This window comes from Xiphias gladius, chromosome 21, assembly GCF_016859285.1.
Source record: "Xiphias gladius isolate SHS-SW01 ecotype Sanya breed wild chromosome 21, ASM1685928v1, whole genome shotgun sequence".
In the NCBI taxonomy this organism is placed as follows: domain Eukaryota; kingdom Metazoa; phylum Chordata; class Actinopteri; order Istiophoriformes; family Xiphiidae; genus Xiphias; species Xiphias gladius.
This window is the reverse complement of record NC_053420.1, coordinates 5,640,843-5,658,610: the sequence shown is the minus strand read 5'-3', so window position 1 is coordinate 5,658,610 and position 17,768 is coordinate 5,640,843. Positions and strand designations below refer to the sequence as shown.

Sequence of the window (17,768 nt, the reverse complement as noted above, 5' to 3'; positions counted from 1 at the left end):
GCAGTGGCTTGAGCTGCAGTGTGCTGCATGGACTCCACGGTTTGGCAGGGAAATTGTTCCCTCGTAGTGCCAAGACACTCCCCAATGTGGAGGAGGCCCAGTCCTGACACGTCATCCATCGTGGCATCTCAATTGACATGAAGTGTCTTTTTTTTTTTTTAAATGAAAGGATTTTATTTGCATTCTAAAAGAAGTGATGTTAATATTCCATTATACAGTATATTTGTTTGTTCTGTATATTATACTTATATTATTATTTATACTTTTACTTTTATTTACATCACAGATACATACTGTGTTACATACATATGTTTTATCTACAAACGATGGAGACCGGCCGCCATTACGGCTCTAGTTTTACACGAAGCAATTTCCCACCAACATCAACATCACGAAGAAGACCCGCCCTACTCTGCCTCTGATTGGCTTGACTGGTAACGTCTAGGAATGAGGAGTGGTGAGGTGAGTGGTAAAAAGGTAAAGGTTAGGAGGAAACGCCAGGGTCATAGCCAATCAGAGGCAGGGTAGGGGCGGGTCTTTTCCCACCTCGGGTGGAAAAAAAATAATGAGTACACGAATACAGCGAAGGGGCGGAAATCCTGGCCAGAGCCAAAATGGCACCTCGGTCCCCTTTAAACAAGAAACCAATCGAATTCATGGTAGTTATTTTCTATCCAATCAAAATCCATTTGGGGGTGGGACATGCGCAACTGGGTGGATCTGTTTTGGGGTGTTGTGAATTTGTGTAGGCAAGATATCTTGAGTTGGAGTTGTCGGAGCGATTTTAGTTTGTTTTGTCAGTCGATTGGCACCGCTTTCCAACGCGCCAGTCGCAGCCATGCCCGGGATAGAGAAGCTTCCGATAGAGGAGACGCTGGAGGACAGTCCGCAGGTAACATATCTCTTCCTTGGAGGCTTCGGCTAGCCTGCTAACGTTAGCCACTTGTCAGGCTAGGCTAGCTGTTTTTTAGGCTTTAGTGTTTGCCATCAACCAGCGAAGAAATGCCGCTAACGGGCCGGCTAACCAAAGCTGTCAAATAGACAGCGGAAACGTGATACCCCAGATGTGCACCGGCATCAAAATGACCTCGGGTGTTGGAGGTTTCAGTCAAAGATACGAGGTCAAATTGTCAAACATCATTCAGTGTTGCTTTGCACCGAATTTAACTCGAGAAAGGAACAGTTAGCTACTTCCTTAGCCACTCGGCTAAATGTGTCCGTTCCTTGATAACCGTTTTGTCTTTTGGCCAAGCAGCAGTGTCATCCTGCTGCTTTCTGTCACTGTGAGATGTGAAAGTCAGACAGGGCAGAAACCCGCCGCTGCTGCTGCTGCTGCTGCTGCTGCTGCTATGGATGAGCTGAAACACACCCCAGATCAGTGCAGCAAATTCTGGGCAAAACACCTGCTGTGACATCACTGATTAGGGTTTGGCAAGAAACGCATAAACCAGACAGGTTCAGTCCGTAGTTACAGGGTTAGATATAGTTTGGATGCTTTACTGTAGATCATGTGTTATCAGTTCGCCCAAGCAAATCCGGGGCCTGTATTAGAGGTGCAACGATTAGTCGATTATTAGATTAGTAGATGGGCAGAAAATTAGTCAGCAATAATTTTATTATTGATTGATCATTTTTGTTATTTTTCAAAAAAAAAAAAAAAAAAGTGCTAAAGATGACCTTGTTTTGGTTTCTCAAAAGTGAGGATTTCCTGTTTTTAAAAAAATTAAAACTGAGATGCCACTTAGGACTATGGAGAATTTAAAATTTTCACAATTTTCTAGCATTTTATTGACAAAGTGATTAATTGAGAAAAATAATCAATAACGTAAAATAACTGTTAGTTGCAGCACTGGCCTGTATACAATATAACCAGACAACAAAAATGTTATTTACCTACATTCATTTTTCTTTGTGATACAGGCTGCAGGAGTGTGATACCTATGTAATTATTGCAACTCCTGGTGCCACCTTTCCTTTTATAAATTGTTTGGCTTAGACCCACCAACAAGCCTTCAGGAATGCACAGAAATTCAAAGTCTTACAGTTGTGTGCAAACGTTTCGACACATTTGGGCAAATGACGTATTTAGTTGATTTTTTTTTCTTAAGTGAAAAGAAGTAAATACAACCCCTGCAGCAAACATACATTGAAAATGAGCCTTTTTCAAAGGTTACTGCACTTTTACTTTTTATTTAATTCACTGAAAAAACAGAAAATAAAACCACAGTAATTGCGGCATGTGCAAAAGGTTGGGCGCGCTATAAAGTCTTTACTTAAAAATCTCCCCCATTTGCCAACTGTTAAACATGGGGGTGGAAATATTCCTTAAATGCTGACTTTTGCATACGACTTTATTTATTTTATCTCTCATAATGACAGATGAGTCGAGAGTTACGATGACAGATGAGCCTGCTGGCTTGCTGAAGCTAAAAAAAAGGCATTTGAGACACACAGACAGATAGACATGAGTTTGGCGTTTGGCAGTTACATAAAGGATCATTTCGGGCCATAACTTGCTGAGGTTTTATGGTTGGGTCAAGTGATTAGCACAGTGACTTCATTTTCACCACTTTCAATTGTGTGTTTTTGTATGTAGACCCGCTCTCTGCTGGGAGTGTTTGAGGAGGACACCGCAGCCATCTCCAACTACTGTACACAGCTCTATCATGCTATGCAGAGGATTTATGATGCACAGGTACACACTCACACACACAAATGTTGGGTATAGTGCCACTGGAACTGGAAGTGTAGGCTAGAACATACAGCAACATTAATAAGTGGCCAGCTGTTCAGTGTTGTGCCTGCTGTTTTATTTTGTTTGTTTGTTTTTTCTGTATTTATTTTTTTTCAGAATGAGCTCAGTGCTGCAACACATCTGACCTCCAGACTGCTGAAAGAGTACGACAAACAGGTGGGGCATCTCGTACCGGCCACCAGCCCTATGACACAAACCGCCGCGCTGTAACACTAGATTTTTAATTCCACATTGGCCCAAATATAAGACTACACTGATTATAAGACAACATCCCCTTTCCCAATACCTGGTTTTGGAAAAAGACTTTCTGAAGATACAGCACTGTCCTGTGGGGGATTTTTCCCTGAGATACTGTTAATTAAAGGAGAACAGAGTCCTCAAAAAAGGGAAACAGGATGTAATACCAGTAAAGCATAATTTAAATCCCACATTTGTGTAGCTTGTCTGTCATTCACACACTCATACAATCTCCTGTCAGGCTGTCAAGCAATCAAAATTATTTTCTGTCTTTTTTAGCTCCTCATCATCTATGGCAGCTGTAATTCTTGGCGGCTTGACAGATAATACTTGTTTTCACTTGTCATGAATTTATTTTCTCCTTGGCAGCAAAACACATTACAAGAGCCTTTAGAAACTCCTGCAGGTTAAACTGTGCTAGCAAAAAAAATGCTCACTCACTCACTGCAAGACTCTCTGTAGAAGTCAGTGTTATATTGGTACTCTCTCCATTCAAGAAAAAGAAATACAAAGCCGGAAACATGTAATTATCTAGTCCTCAAATATAAGACGCCCTGTTATTTTAAACATAATTTACAGAAAAAAAAAATCGTCTTATGTGCAGGCCAATAAGGCACTGCCCACTGGCCATTTAACACTAGCTCCCAACCTGGAAACATGAGCCATCAACCTTGTAACAGAACCCAAAAACCTTAAAACACTATCCACCAGCCCCACAGGGTTAACCCTCGGCCTTATGACACTAGCTACAAGCTTATGACAGAAGACACCAGCCTTTTAACATTTGCTTTTTTACCTTAGCCTTATCCACTGCTCTATCACACTAGCGATCAGTCTTAAAACGTTAGCCACAGCTTCAGAGCACTTTCTAACAGCCTTGTCACACTAGCCACCATGCTATAACACTAGACATTAGCCTTATCATACAACCAGCTGGCCTTTAAACACTAGCCATCAGTCTTATGACCCTAGCCGTTAGCCTCACAATCCTAGGCACGGGCCATATAACATTAACCACAGTTTTATAACACTAGCCCCAACTAGCCCCAACTAGCTATCAACCTTATCACACCAGCTATCAGACTTATAAAACTAGCCACTGACCAAGTAGCGCTAGCCATCAGCGTTATCAGACCAGTTATTAACCTTTTTATTAGCTAGCCACAGCGTCACACTTCTAGCCACTGGCAATATAAAAAAGTAGCTATCAGCTTTATTACACTAGCCACAGCCTATTTACACTAGCCACAAGCCATATAGTATAATAGCCACAGCTATCTAACCATAGCCAGAGCCTTATAAACTAGCCACTGGTCATAGAACACTACCCACCAGACTTATCACACTAGCCACCATCCCTAAAATAGAAGCAACAAACGTTAAAATGCTAGACATCTGCCTTATAACAATAGCTATTAGTCTTATGACCCTACCCATTAGCCTTTTAACACCAGCCGTAGCCCCAACAATACTAGTCACTGGCCTTAACTGTTACTTCACACACGTATGCCTTCACTACAACTGATTATCCGCCACACTGTTACATATTAAGATTTTTACAGCTAGCATCTAGGATTGCTATTTTTGGCCCATCTGCCTGTCAAACGCTTTGGTCCAAAACAAGATGACCTATGACTTTTCCATTAGAAACAACTTCAGGTCAACAATTAACCTATATTTTGTTCTATGAAGAGATTCCACATATTTCAATGCTGCTTGTTTCGGGCTTATTTGCTGCTGCTGCTGCAGCTGCAGCGTTTTCCTCACAGGAATCATTCTAATCCATTCCCCCGTGTTGTTGCGGTTTTCTGCAGCGTTTTCCTCTGGGGGGCGATGATGAGGTGATGAGCTCCACCCTGCAGCAGTTTGCAAAAGTCATTGATGAGGTGAGAGAGAACACAAACACACCAGAGCTCTGTCTTTTGTCAGGCAAGTTTTCTTCATCCATCTGGATGTGTCGCACAAGCAGATTTTACCTGACAGGACATGACATCAGAATCGATTACTGTTAATATCTGTGAGAAGGAGAGTAAGAAACACGGTGGTTGTTCATCTGATTTATGATCAGGATTTCTTCTCCTCTCTCTCTCTTTCTAGTTGAGTTCCTGTCATGCTGTCTTGTCCACCCAACTTGCAGATGCTATGATGTTTCCCATCACTCAGTTTAAAGAAAGAGACCTGAAGGGTGGGAAACGCGCACACACACACACACACACACATATATGAAGTACACAAATAATCCAACCCTGACACAAAAACTGTTGCTGATATATTTTTCAGAGTAACAACTGATAAGCGTTAGTTGTTGACAAAGCACATATACTACATGGCCAAAGTATGTGGACAGCTAACATACCGGTCAAATGTGATAGTCGAACATGTGACTCGACAAGATTTTCCACCAGATTTTGAAAGCTGGCTGCAGGGATTTGCTCCCTTTTCTAGGAACAATAGCATTAAAGAAGTCTGACACTGATGTCGGGTGATAAGGCCTGGCTCACAGTCTGTGTTTCGGTTCATTCCAAAGTTGTTGGATGGGGTTGAGGCCAGGCCTATGTGCAGACCAGTCAAGCTCTTCCACACTAAACTGGGAAAACCATTTATTTCTGGAGCTGGCTTTTGTGCACGGAGGTATTGTCCTGCTGAAACAGAAAAGGGCCTTCTCCGAAATAACCGTTTGCACAAAATTGCAAGCACACAGTTGTCTAAAATATGACTGAATGCTGCAGCATTAAGATTTCCCTTCAGTAGAACTAAGGACCTCAAACTGGGAAAACGGACCCAGACAGAAAGTACACCTGTACTCGTATGTGTTGTACACATGAACAGAAAAGGCAGAAATATCCCTTTCTTTATAACTTGCAGTTCTTTTTGTCTCTCTCCAGAGATCCTCACTCTGAAAGAAGTCTTCCAGATAGCAAGTGATGGTAAGTTAGTACTGCTACTGCCGCTGCAATTAATTTTCTGTATCAGTTAATCAATTTATTTATTTTTTTTAGGTGGATAAATGCTCATCACAAGTTCCCGATTAGCTTCCAAATGACCGATTATATGCCCCCACCCTCGGCTGCTGTTGCTATTTTAATATGATTTCTCAACTGCTGACTAGTGTTACGTTTTTTATTACAATTATGGCTTTACTGAATATCCATGTCAGCTACAAAAACTAGTAATATCGGTCCTACAGTGGGGCTTGAAGCTTCAGTGCGCATATTCAAATAATGTCCACCTGGCACCTGTTTGTATGACTGGTAGAGTCAGTTGGTTAAATGGAGATAAAGTCTCATCTTATCTTAACATTTGGCTAAGATCTTCTTTGCCAACAACCTGACTGTTGAGAGGACAGTCGCCCATTTTTTTGATAAGATTAATTCAATTCAAATTAATTCAATTCAATTCAATTTTATTTATATGGCACCAAATCATAACAGAGGTTATCTAAGGGCATTAAGTCAGTTTAAGTTATCTGGATAACTCCAAAGGCTAAGGATCGGTCAGTTTCCTATTTTCTTTGAACAACTGCACAGTTTTTAATAATCATAGAAAAAAGCTGGAAATTCTCACATTGGAGAAGCTTGAACATCAAAATGTGTGGGATTTTTATATATTAATTCACTTGAAGCAGTTAATTGATTAAAATTTTCCTAGAACCCATTTTGGTTTGTGTCAGTTCATTACTTTATCCCACAAAACTCACTTTTATTGAGTGAATGAAGATTCCGCCTTGTTTGTAATGGTTACAGGAAGAGTATATTTGCCTTCATTACTGCTTTATGTTCCTTTCTAATCCGTGTTACTGCAGAAAATGAAATGAAAAAGAAAAGATAAAGGAAATATGTTTCATCATCAAAAAAGTCGTACCTACATGTTTGTATATTTCTGTGTGCAGATCATGACACAGCCATTAATAGATACAGCCGCCTGTCCAAGAAGAGGGACAATGACAAGGTAAATGCATTAGTGACAGAAAAACTCTTCACACAGGTTTATTATTCAGTACTGCAATACCAGAGTTTAATGCTAAACTCCTGAGTAATTTACTTTTACTGTTCTGTAATTTATAAATAATTTGCTGCCAAATTTCCTTAAAAGTACTATGTAATTTTTTCACAGGGAAAATGGAGATAAAGTCTCATCTTATCTTAACATTTGGCTAAGATCTTCTTTGCCAACAACCTGACTGTTGAGAGGACAGTCGCCCATTTTTTTGATAAGATTAATTCAATTCAAATTAATTCAATTCAATTCAATTTTATTTATATGGCACCAAATCATAACAGAGGTTATCTAAGGGCATTAAGTCAGTTTAAGTTATCTGGATAACTCCAAAGGCTAAGGATCGGTCAGTTTCCTATTTTCTTTGAACAACTGCACAGTTTTTAATAATCATAGAAAAAAGCTGGAAATTCTCACATTGGAGAAGCTTGAACATCAAAATGTGTGGGATTTTTATATATTAATTCACTTGAAGCAGTTAATTGATTAAAATTTTCCTAGAACCCATTTTGGTTTGTGTCAGTTCATTACTTTATCCCACAAAACTCACTTTTATTGAGTGAATGAAGATTCCACCTTGTTTGTAATGGTTACAGGAAGAGTATATTTGCCTTCATTACTGCTTTATGTTCCTTTCTAATCCGTGTTACTGCGGAAAATGAAATGAAAAAGAAAAGATAAAGGAAATATGTTTCATCATCAAAAAAGTCGTACCTACATGTTTGTATATTTCTGTGTGCAGATCATGACACAGCCATTAATAGATACAGCCGCCTGTCCAAGAAGAGGGACAATGACAAGGTAAATGCATTAGTGACAGAAACACTCTTCACACAGGTTTATTATTCGGTACTGCAATACCAGAGTTTAATGCTAAACTCCTGAGTAATTTACTTTTACTGTTCTGTAATTTATAAATAATTTGCTGCCAAATTTCCTTAAAAGTACTATGTAATTTTTTCACAGGGAAAATGGAGATAAAGCGCTACAATTTTTGAGTTTGTTTAGTTAGTTGTGTTGAGTTTATAAGCAGTTATTGATTTTTATCTTGATACTGAAATAATAGTAGAGTCTTTTGCATTGCAGATGCGGGCGGAGGCTGTGGAGGACGTCTACACCTCCCGCAAGAAACAGCATCAGACCATGATGCACTACTTCTGTTCACTGAACACACTACAGTACAAGAAGAAAACGGCTCTGCTGGAGCCACTGCTGGGCTACATGCAGGCCCAGGTGCATGCACACACACACACACACACACACAGAAACACACACATATTTACTGTACACTAGAGGTTTTCAGTCAAACATGACGCCCGCAAACGCCCAAGGACCCGACCTGAACCAGGTCTCAGATCCACTCTTTAATTCTAACCTTGGCTCAGGTCAGACTTGCTGCAGGTTTCACTTGACCCAAGAAGAGCCAAGAAAAAGTTTTAAAAAAACATGAGCATCGCACGCCACATATCTTGTCATCTGTTGACTCGGATGTAGCTTCATGTTAAGCCTCCTACACGTGCTGGGATTTTTGGCTGTCCCAGATCAAAGTTTACAGTCATGAGATGAAATCTTTGGTCGTTAATCCAAAATGGTGGCCCTAGATCTCACTGCAAGATATGTCCATGGCCGATTTAGAGCTTTGGAGACCAAAGTCAGCCTGTGTTAAAATAGTGACAGAATTTTAGGACTAAATTGTCACAGTATGACTGCTGCTGCTGCGACCCAACGTCTACAAACTAACCAATCAGAATGAGGTGTAAAATGCTGGAGAATACACTGGCCTGTTGGACATTGTTTGCATTTTTTTTTTTTTAGACAAAAAAACACCGTCAGCATTATGGCCAAAGGGGGTTTTTTGCTGCATAGATTAAGATTTAACCACTTAGGGGTCATTTCATTTTGAATCAGATGTTTTCCCAACTGGTTCAGAGCGTTTACCAAACCTGCTGATGTGTCTCTTTTTTTATCTGTTGTTGCTCTGTGCAGATCAGTTTCTTCAAGCTGGGATCAGAAAATCTTACCCAGCAGTGGGAGGACTTCCTGGGAACCATAGGAACCAGCGTCCAGAAGTAAGAACCCCACACCCATCTCCTTCACTCCAAAAGCTTCATACGTTTTTTTTCTCTCCTCGTCCATTCTATATTCAGATTCTTAAAAACAGTGTTTTGTTGACTGTAACCCAGTTTTAAAGTTACACTGGTTCTGAAGAAGTTGCGGGTGGATGGAAACATGATAGAAATATGAAGACAATAGCAATGAGTGACAAATGTGAAGGAAACATTTGAATCCTGTGTGTGTGTGTGTGTGTGTGTGTGTGTGTGTGTGTGTGTGTGTGTGTGTGTGTAGTGTCCGTCGGGAGATGGAGGAAGACGTGGGGCAGATGCAGCAGACCATCCAGCAGATGGAGAGATCATGTGACTCGCTGTATGCACCATGTGACCCTGACCCCGCCTACTCACCCGTCTGTCGCAACCTGACCAGGAAACAGGGCTACCTGTACATCCGCAAGTAGGACAAATACACAAACACAGACACATTTTAATACTTTTATTTATTGTTCACATTAAAGCCCCCGTGAGTGGAGTTGTAATCTGATTGCATGATCTTTCATTTTATTCTGATGGCTAAATCTTTCTGTTTGTACGATGGTGAAGCTGTTTCCGGTTCATTCATGTCAGCGTTCTTCCCTCGCATGTCTTCATTGATACAGTCAGTGGGGGGGGGATCTTTAAATCCCTCACGTGGGGGCTCGGGTGTAGCACATAAAATTGTACAACCCCAGTAAACTGCTACCTGAAAGCTGTTAGCGGTTTGAAAACATGGTTACTGTGTCATTAGTCTCTCAAAACAGATACTAACACTGAGACTCAGACACTTTCATACTCTACACAAAGTGGCTATAAAGGTTAATTCCAAGTCTTATTTTGTCAGTTTTCTCTATCATTTTTATTTGAACTAATAGCATTGTACTCGCTAACTTAATAGCTGGCATTCTGGAAATTAGCGATATTACTAAAGAGACGTTAAAAAAACGTCAAGAAACATGTTCATGAAGGTGAGACAGTAAAATTATTACCCAGACTGTCTGTTGTAAACATCCATAACAGTTTACAGACCCACCCTCAGCTTTAGTTTTGACCTACCATACTTACTGTAGGTGTGTTCATACAGTTTTCCTGTACAATGAGGGTTTACCACAACATTTCAGGTGTCCTCTCTTTCAGTTTCAGTTCTCCAAAATAAAGTTTTTTTTTTTTTAGATTAACTGGATAAACAAGATCATGTAACTGATCATGGTTTTTGACTAGCAAGTTTTCTTTTTAATGATGTTCCCAGATCTCAGCAAATGACTTTTTAAGTACAGTGTTGTTATAAATGATAAAAAGGACGAAGAAAACTAGGTTGTTTTTTTTGTTTTTGTTTTTTGTTTTTTAAATCATAAGTTGTAACGAAGCTGAATTCTCCCTTAATGAACACAAAGGGTGTTATCTCTGTCTTCTCCTTTTAAAGCACTTTGTAATATCTGTTCTGAAAAGGCTTATATAAAGTCTACTTACTCGCTTTTAAAGTAGTTTTATGTTGCATTATGTGCTTGGACCCTGCTCACTGCTGTTGTTGCGCTGCCGTTGTTGCTGTGCTGGCATCTGGAGTTAAGGTTGAAAATAAGTTGAAAGTTATGATCTTTACAGTCACAAACACATTGACAATGTACACTTAATTTGTTGTTAGTTTGTTAAAGTAGCTCTTGTGTCTGTCTCTCAGTAAGACAGGTCTGGTGTCGTCGTCCTGGGAGCGTCAGTACTTCTTCACGCAGGGCGGGAACCTGATGCAGCAGGGCCGGGGCGAGGTGGCGGGCGGGCTGGTCACAGACCTCGACAACTGCTCCGTCATGGCAGTCGACAGCGACGACCGCCGCTTCTGCTTCCAGGTCACATCCTTCGATGGCAAGAAGTGAGAGCGCTCCCATTCTTTACATTTCTCTTGCATGGAAATACTGTAACGTTTCTCAGATGCTCTCGGAGGTTTTGGGTATTAATGCCACTTTTTCTCGTTCTGTCAGAGTGGTGACACTCCAGGCGGAGAGCAGGAAGGACTGCGAGGAGGTAAATAGTTTTTCTGTCATGTGACCTGCTTTGTGTTGACTTTCGCCTGTTCTGTTGTGTTTTTTTTTTTTTTTTCTCACGCCATCTTTCTGCTGCTCCTTCCACCAGTGGATCTCCACCATAAACAACATCTCCAAGAGGATCTACCTGAGTGAGAACGCAGAGGTCTGTGAACCTTCTTCCCTCATTAACTTTCATGTCACAGGTCATAGAGGAAAGTTTGACAGATATTTTTAGGTGTAGTCTACACCTGGTTTCAGATCTCTGAATCACCCACCACCCATATCTCTGATTTGTCTACTTATTCAAATATGTCTGTTTCCCCCAGTTGGAAAAACAGTCGACCTCCTACCAGATCATAACTATTATAACTGTTAACTATACTAACATGAGAAGCTGATGCTGACACTGTGAAGGTGAACTGTCTACGATGAAAGAGAGTCTCTTACTTTCTTCCAGCTGTGGCAGTCCTTAAGACTGTATATCAAATTTTGAAAGTGGTCAGATTTTTGCAAAAATGCAGGCACAAGGTGGTCACAAGCAGCAACTTACAAAACGCAATACTTGCCCAGTCCCGGTATCGACAGGAAGACAAAAGCACAAATTATCTCTGTTACTGGGAAAGCATGAGGTGGAACAGCTTTTTAGAAGTATTTTTTTCAGCATTTTATGCTTTTATTAGAGAGTTGACAGTAGAGAGGTGACAGGGAATAAGAGGAGAGAGAGATGAGATATAAAATGGAGCAAAGGTCCCTGGCCGGACTTGAACCAGGGTGTAGGCTTGTGCCGATTTGTGATCGGATCGACTATCGTGAATGAAGAGACGATCGCCCATTGTTTTATGCCCTGTCCACCGGGTCTGTGGGCCACGCATGATCCTGCTCCACCGGGTCTGTTTTTGGCAGACCAGCTCGCATCTCTAACATGTGACATTCACTCGTGAATGTACTGTATATAAATGACTATAATTACTGACAGTCTCAGTTGATGCCCCTGGTTTCGGAACGACCAGTTCAACTATCACATGGCTGGAATGTGTGGTTGTCCACATACTTTTGGCCATGGAGTGTATCTAATTACGTATCGATAGATCTACAGTGTGAGATAAGGGTAGCAAGACACACAAAAAAAACGGGAAAACTTGTCTGAAAAGCCTTTTGGGTTCATGCTTTCAAATTGATTTCCCACTGGTTGATGCTTCGCATTGGCAGGAGCTGGCAGCCAGAGTGAACCAGTCAGCTATCGAAGCTGTGACGCCATCACCGTCTTTCCAGCAGAGACACGAGAGCCTGAGACCCAACAGGTAGTACAGACACCGACAGGGTGTGATCGACAGCCTCATAACCTGTCAGCTGCCAGATTTAATGAAGATGGAAGCCTGGTAGCCAATCACATTTCTAAACTGGACGACTCAGACCTCCATCTATATCTCTCTCTCTCTCTCCTCATTCCAGTAAAGGACGTGTGGGCCGAGCGAGCAGCATTAGCTCTGTGGGGTCCGAGCCATCGCCTGCTCTTTCTGTGCTCTCACTGGACGCACTGGTTGCCCCGGAAACGCCCATCCAGTTTGACATCATTTCCCCTGTCAGCGAGGAAAACTTAGGGCAGAGCAAGACGGCAGCGCAGTCTGGCAGGTAGGAGGGGTGTGTGTGTGTGTGTGTGTGTGTGTGTGTGTGTGTGTGTGTGTGGGAGGCTTCAGTCAGGCTTTAAAGAGTTGTTTCAAATGGATCAGTTCAAATTATGAAAAATGCATTACAATGCATTTTTTAAATTTGTTTTAGAAAGAACGTCGCAAGTGTGTTTGGCTGCTGGATGCGTCAAAAATTCAAATTAAATGTAGTTTTTTGACTGATAGTGCACTCCGTACTAAATGAATAGAAAAGTATGAAAACTGTTGCCAGAAACTAAACAATTCATTTGTAATAAATATCCTGATCAATCAAAGTATCTGGAATTTGTGTAAGTGAAATTACAGTCTGTATGTGAGAGAATATTCATTCTGTGTGTGTGTGTGTGTGTGTGTGTGTGTGTGTGTGTGTGTGTGTGTGTCGTGCGGTTGTGTCCTACAGAAGGAGTAATCCGTTTGGAGAGTCAGGAGACACCACATCAGAAGACAGTGAAGGTAACGCCTGTGTGTTTGTCTGGTCTTGTTTTCCTCATGGTCTCAATAGCTCATGTATTACAATGAGAACTACATTTGCACGGTGTCTGTTGGAGCGATGCAGCTACTCCCAAATTTGTCACTGTTTGTTTTTTTTTTTTGTTTTTTTTTTTTAATGTCTTTCTTTTCATTCTGTTGCACCAAACCACAGTGGTCTCATTGTTGCCCCTTGTTGCCGGAAGGCAGAAAACACCCGTAACAGCAACAGTTGGTGGGTGCTGTGTGTTCACAGGGGGCAGCAATGAGACCATCTCACACTTAAAAACAAGTTCAGACAAGACACGCCAAGGTGAAATTTATGCTTTATTCAAAGTGTTAAATAGTATGCCTGCATTTTATAAGAAAAAATGCTTCACGTCCCAGGTCTGTTTAACTTTCTCAGATAAAAAGCGGCGCACAGCCTCCTCCCTAAGCTTTTCAGTGTCATGACTGTCTCCAGCTGCTAATCTGGTTTATTTTATTCCTACATGTAAATATAGAAGAAAAGTGATTCTAAGGTTTATGGTTTTTAAAAAAAATATTTCCTGTGTCCGCGTTGTCCAGACTCGATCCTCCACCAGCTCTTCATCGTTCGCTTCCTGGGCTCCATGGAGGTGAGGACTGCTGAGTCAGCGGACGTCATCTCTGAAACCATGAGACAGATCCTGGCTGCCAGAGCCATCCACAACATCTTCAGGATGACCGAGTCACACCTGCTGGTCACCTGTGACTGCCTCAAGTATGAACCACAGTGTGTGTGTGTGTGTGTGTGTGTGTGTGTGTGTGTTTGGGGTTCAGTTGTTTTGCTGTTGTATGACTGTAGAGTTCTTCAGCCCCAGTAGCGTCCTCTGGAGACTGCAGTGTTCATTACAGCCACAGTATGAACATGTTGGAAAGAACAGGAGAGTTTTTGACCTCTAGTAGCGCTATGGAGCAGTTTTTTATGAGTAGGTCCCCATTTCATTTGTCCCCATTTCAAGTGCACAAGGACACACATGCACTGAACGTAATCATAAATTTTGTTTGTTTACGAGAAAACTCCACAGCGAACCTTTCAGTTATTCTTGGAGCGTTAGCAGTGTGGGGCTAAAACTGTAAACTTTGTCCTGAGGGTGGCGCTTGAGGAAAGACCTCATAAAAATCTGGGGAGTATTTTTGCCCAGTGCATTTAATGCCCAGCTGCACATTAGAAATTTATATTTTTATATACACATAAAAAAAAACTGTCCTCAGACGAACAGTCAGGGAACAGTCATGATTCGTCTTTTAGGGAGTCTTAATGACAGCAAGTTCAAAGAAAGTGCAGCGGTTTGTTTTAGAGATTTTGACCTGATAGTGGCTTTAGCTGAAAGGGTAGGGGGTCAGAGTTATAAGAGAGTCATCCCCTGGGGACCATGAATATCCATTTCAAATTTCAAGGCAGGTCGTCCACTAATTGTTTACATAATCTAGAGACATAAATGTCTTATTTTACAGAATGTGTTTTGTAAAAAATACAAATGCTTTGTATGTAATTTTAAATTCAGACTTTGTTGTGTAGCAGGTCTTATAAGATGTTTTTATTGCCAAAGACTGAAACATAAAAACCGGGGAAATGTCAGTAAAACGTTTTTGCTTTAGCTAATGTTTCCATCATAGTGCCAGAGGTTTATTTAAATGCATACAAAAAGGGCAGATGTTAGAGTGACAATGATAAACAATGGAAACATTATTCAACTTTTCCCTCAAGCGGGACAGAGGTCATCTCATCGTAACACTGATCCGGAGGGGGGTATTAATATCGTGTTCTCGGTTCTCGATCATTTTGGAAATGCTGTTTTTTCCTCTCCAGGACAAAGTTGATTTTAACGTACGCGTTTTTCTTTTCAGGCTTATTGATCCTCAGACACAAGTCACTCGACTCAGGGTGAGACCATCTGTCTTACTAGACATGTTTCTAATGGTTTATGATTGCTTCCAGTCCCCTCTTTCCTAATTTTTATCCTTCTCTATCCTCCTTCTTTCTCACCTTCCTTCCCTCTTTCCTCTCCTTCCTCCGTCCTCCTCTCCCTCCGCTTCCTTTCTCCTGCCGCAGTTCCCTCTGTCCACCGTGGTTCAGTGTTCGTCCCATCAAGACAACAAGAGGCTGTTTGGTTTCGTTTTGCTGTCAGCAGGCGGACGGGGTGACAGCCGAGCCGTCTGCTACATTTTCGAGTCCAACAACGACGGAGAGAAGGTTGTCCGTCTGTCTATCTGTTGGTCTCACTGTCTAACACTCTGTCTGTCTGTCTGTCTGCCTGACCTGTCCGTCTCCTTCATGTGTTTCAGATCTGTGACAGTATCGGTCTGGCCAAGCAGATAGCCTTCCACTCCGAGATGGTGAGACTGATTTGAAACTCCGTCAGACTGGAGCTAAAGCTAACTTCAGGTTGTTGTTGAGGATGCTGATTATTTTTGTTGTCTCGCTGTTGTCTTCGTTGTGCAGGACCGTAAGGCGGTGGAGAAGAGGAAGGAACAGGACAAGGCCAAAGAGAAACAGCAGGAGGAACTCAGCAAACAGAGACAGATAGAGAAGGTGACGTTTAACGTTTAAACTTTAACCTTTACCCGTGACGCCTGCAAAAAACCATCATATTTACTCGTAATTTTAATTAGCAGATACAGCAGGTGACCTTTTAACCCCTGGTTCAGTCTGTTTTTAACATTCACAGATTTAGGATCTATGGTAGAAGCAGGTTTTGCAGATGAATCCTCATCATTTTAAACCGGATTAAACTGCAGTTCCAACTAAGAATTATTTTCATTATGGCTTAATCTCCAGATTGCTTATTGATTAATTGTTCTGTTGGTCAAAAAGATGGTGAAAAATTCTCAATGCAATTTCCCTACGCCCAAGGTGACATCTTTAAATCACTCGTTTTGTCTAAAACCAAAAATATTACCGACTTAGCCCCTTATTTTAGAGCAGGACTCTTCTGATACTTAAGTCAAGTGTTGCCATTTCAGGATCTGGAAGAGCAGAGCCGTTTGATCGCCGCCTCGAGTCGTCCTGCCAACCCGCCTGCCTCTGACGGACAGTTCCTGGTGCTTAGCAACAGCCAATCAGAGGACAGCGACGCTGGGGACGAGGGGAAGAAGAGGGGCGAGTCTGAAGCCTAGAGACACGCGGAGGATGCATGTTTTACCTCCCGGGCGAGTCCCAGCTGGTACTGTCGAGGCGACACCACCTGCCCACCTGGGCTGCCTGGGACTGAAAAGCATGTGCTCCCTCTCTGCTGGACACTGTTTGAAGTTTGTGGCGGAGCCTGTCACTCTGAAAACAGAGGATAAACTAAACGCACCCTCTTTAAGAGGAGGAGGAGGGGAGTGGGCGAGGAAACGTCTCGTCACGGACTTGCGTTTTATTCCGTGTGTAAAAAAACGCTGCTTTTTATACCGGCTCCACTATCAAGAAAAAGACAAAAAAATATAGATTAACCTGTAAGTTTCCGTTTTTATATGTTTATTTTATAAAAAGTAGATAAGAATAACGACAGAGGATATAAAGCAGAACAACACGTGGGGAATAATGAACCAGGATCTGAAGGAGACGCCTGAGAAAACACAGAAGGCAGATTTGGACACTGTTAGTTTCAACTCTTGCTCAAGGGCACTTTGGCCTCTAGGAGATCCCAAAGGGCAACAGGACACCTCAGCTGTTTTCTCTGTCAGTGTTGTTAAAACATGCGACTTGTTCAAAAACAAAGAGCGAAGAAGAGAGAGAGAGAGGGGGGGGAGTCTTATTTTGAAGAGTCCTTCCTGTTGTGACGAGTTCATCGGCTGAACTTTTTTTTTTTTTTTTCCTTCTTAAAATCCTCTGATGTTTTAAATTTTCTCAATATTATCTCCTCTCTCCTCTCCGGCAAGTCACTGGTTTTCATTCATTTTACCGCAGGATGAAAAAATAACCTTCACAGTCTTGAAACTTGCTGAATCACCAGCACAGCGGAGCTTTAACTGATTCGTTTAAGCTCCACTGTGCTCGAGCGCACGGGACATTTAAGATAAGAATGGACGGTGCAGCCGCGAAAAACCGATTTGATTTGAATATTTCACTTGTTGCAAACCTCATGTAGCGTCAGTAAAGAGCTGCGACATGCCGGCACAGAATATACATGTGAATGATACTGTTGGACAGGATGGAATAAGACGATTTTAAGAGAATTAAAGCCACTTAAGGTGAAACAAAAGGGGAAAGCTGTATGTAAAGGGGTTAAAATACTGTTAAAACAAAAGGTATGTAATTATAATGTAACGTTATTATAACTAAACTTAACTTTTCATCACAATTTAGCCCAGTTGTAACCAGAAGTTAGACGTACTGACCGTCATCATTAAATCCCTGATCACTGAGTACGCTGTGACTTGGAAACACAGAAGACTCTTGGCAGTAAGTGCTGCAGTTGCGGAAGCTTAAAGATCAAACAAAGAGATCATTCACACTGTCGATCAGCTGGACTCGCCGTATTAACAACGTGTCGGCCCTTCATCGGTTTCAATTCATGTCACCTGACCGACT

The 17,768-nt window shown here is 41.6% G+C and overlaps 1 protein-coding gene across 2 annotated transcripts; it reads left to right on the top strand.

The window, feature by feature from the left end:
• The first annotated feature begins 724 nt into the window (after positions 1–724).
• On the top strand, positions 725–17,042 carry appl1 (adaptor protein, phosphotyrosine interaction, PH domain and leucine zipper containing 1). 2 transcript variants are annotated; one of them, XM_040115779.1, is made up of 22 exons: positions 725–892; positions 2,597–2,695; positions 2,852–2,911; positions 4,807–4,878; positions 5,090–5,177; positions 5,878–5,919; positions 7,731–7,789; positions 8,075–8,221; positions 8,975–9,057; positions 9,335–9,496; positions 10,751–10,939; positions 11,049–11,091; positions 11,200–11,256; positions 12,303–12,394; positions 12,546–12,725; positions 13,161–13,213; positions 13,796–13,970; positions 15,101–15,137; positions 15,306–15,446; positions 15,539–15,589; positions 15,696–15,785; positions 16,217–17,042. In XM_040115779.1, exons 1-22 carry the CDS (start codon positions 839–841, stop codon positions 16,367–16,369), a joined length of 2,127 nt encoding a protein of 708 aa, XP_039971713.1. In that variant the 5' UTR covers positions 725–838; the 3' UTR covers positions 16,370–17,042. The 2 variants fall into 2 exon arrangements, with proteins under 2 accessions (XP_039971713.1, XP_039971712.1); XM_040115778.1 differs by lacking the exon at positions 7,731–7,789 and adding an exon at positions 6,882–6,940.
• Positions 17,043–17,768: the final 726 nt, after the last annotated feature.

What these genes read in the sequence shown, in the direction of transcription:
- appl1 (XM_040115779.1), top strand. Translation starts at nt 839, where the DNA reads ATGCCCGGGATAGAGAAGCTTCCGATAGAGGAGACGCTGGAGGACAGT. An exon ending in ACGGCAGCGCAGTCTGGCAG is followed by an intron (nt 12,726 to 13,160) that starts GTAGGAGGGGTG and finishes TGTGTCCTACAG; the next exon opens with AAGGAGTAATCCGTTTGGAG. An exon ending in CACATCAGAAGACAGTGAAG is followed by an intron (nt 13,214 to 13,795) that starts GTAACGCCTGTG and finishes CGCGTTGTCCAG; the next exon opens with ACTCGATCCTCCACCAGCTC.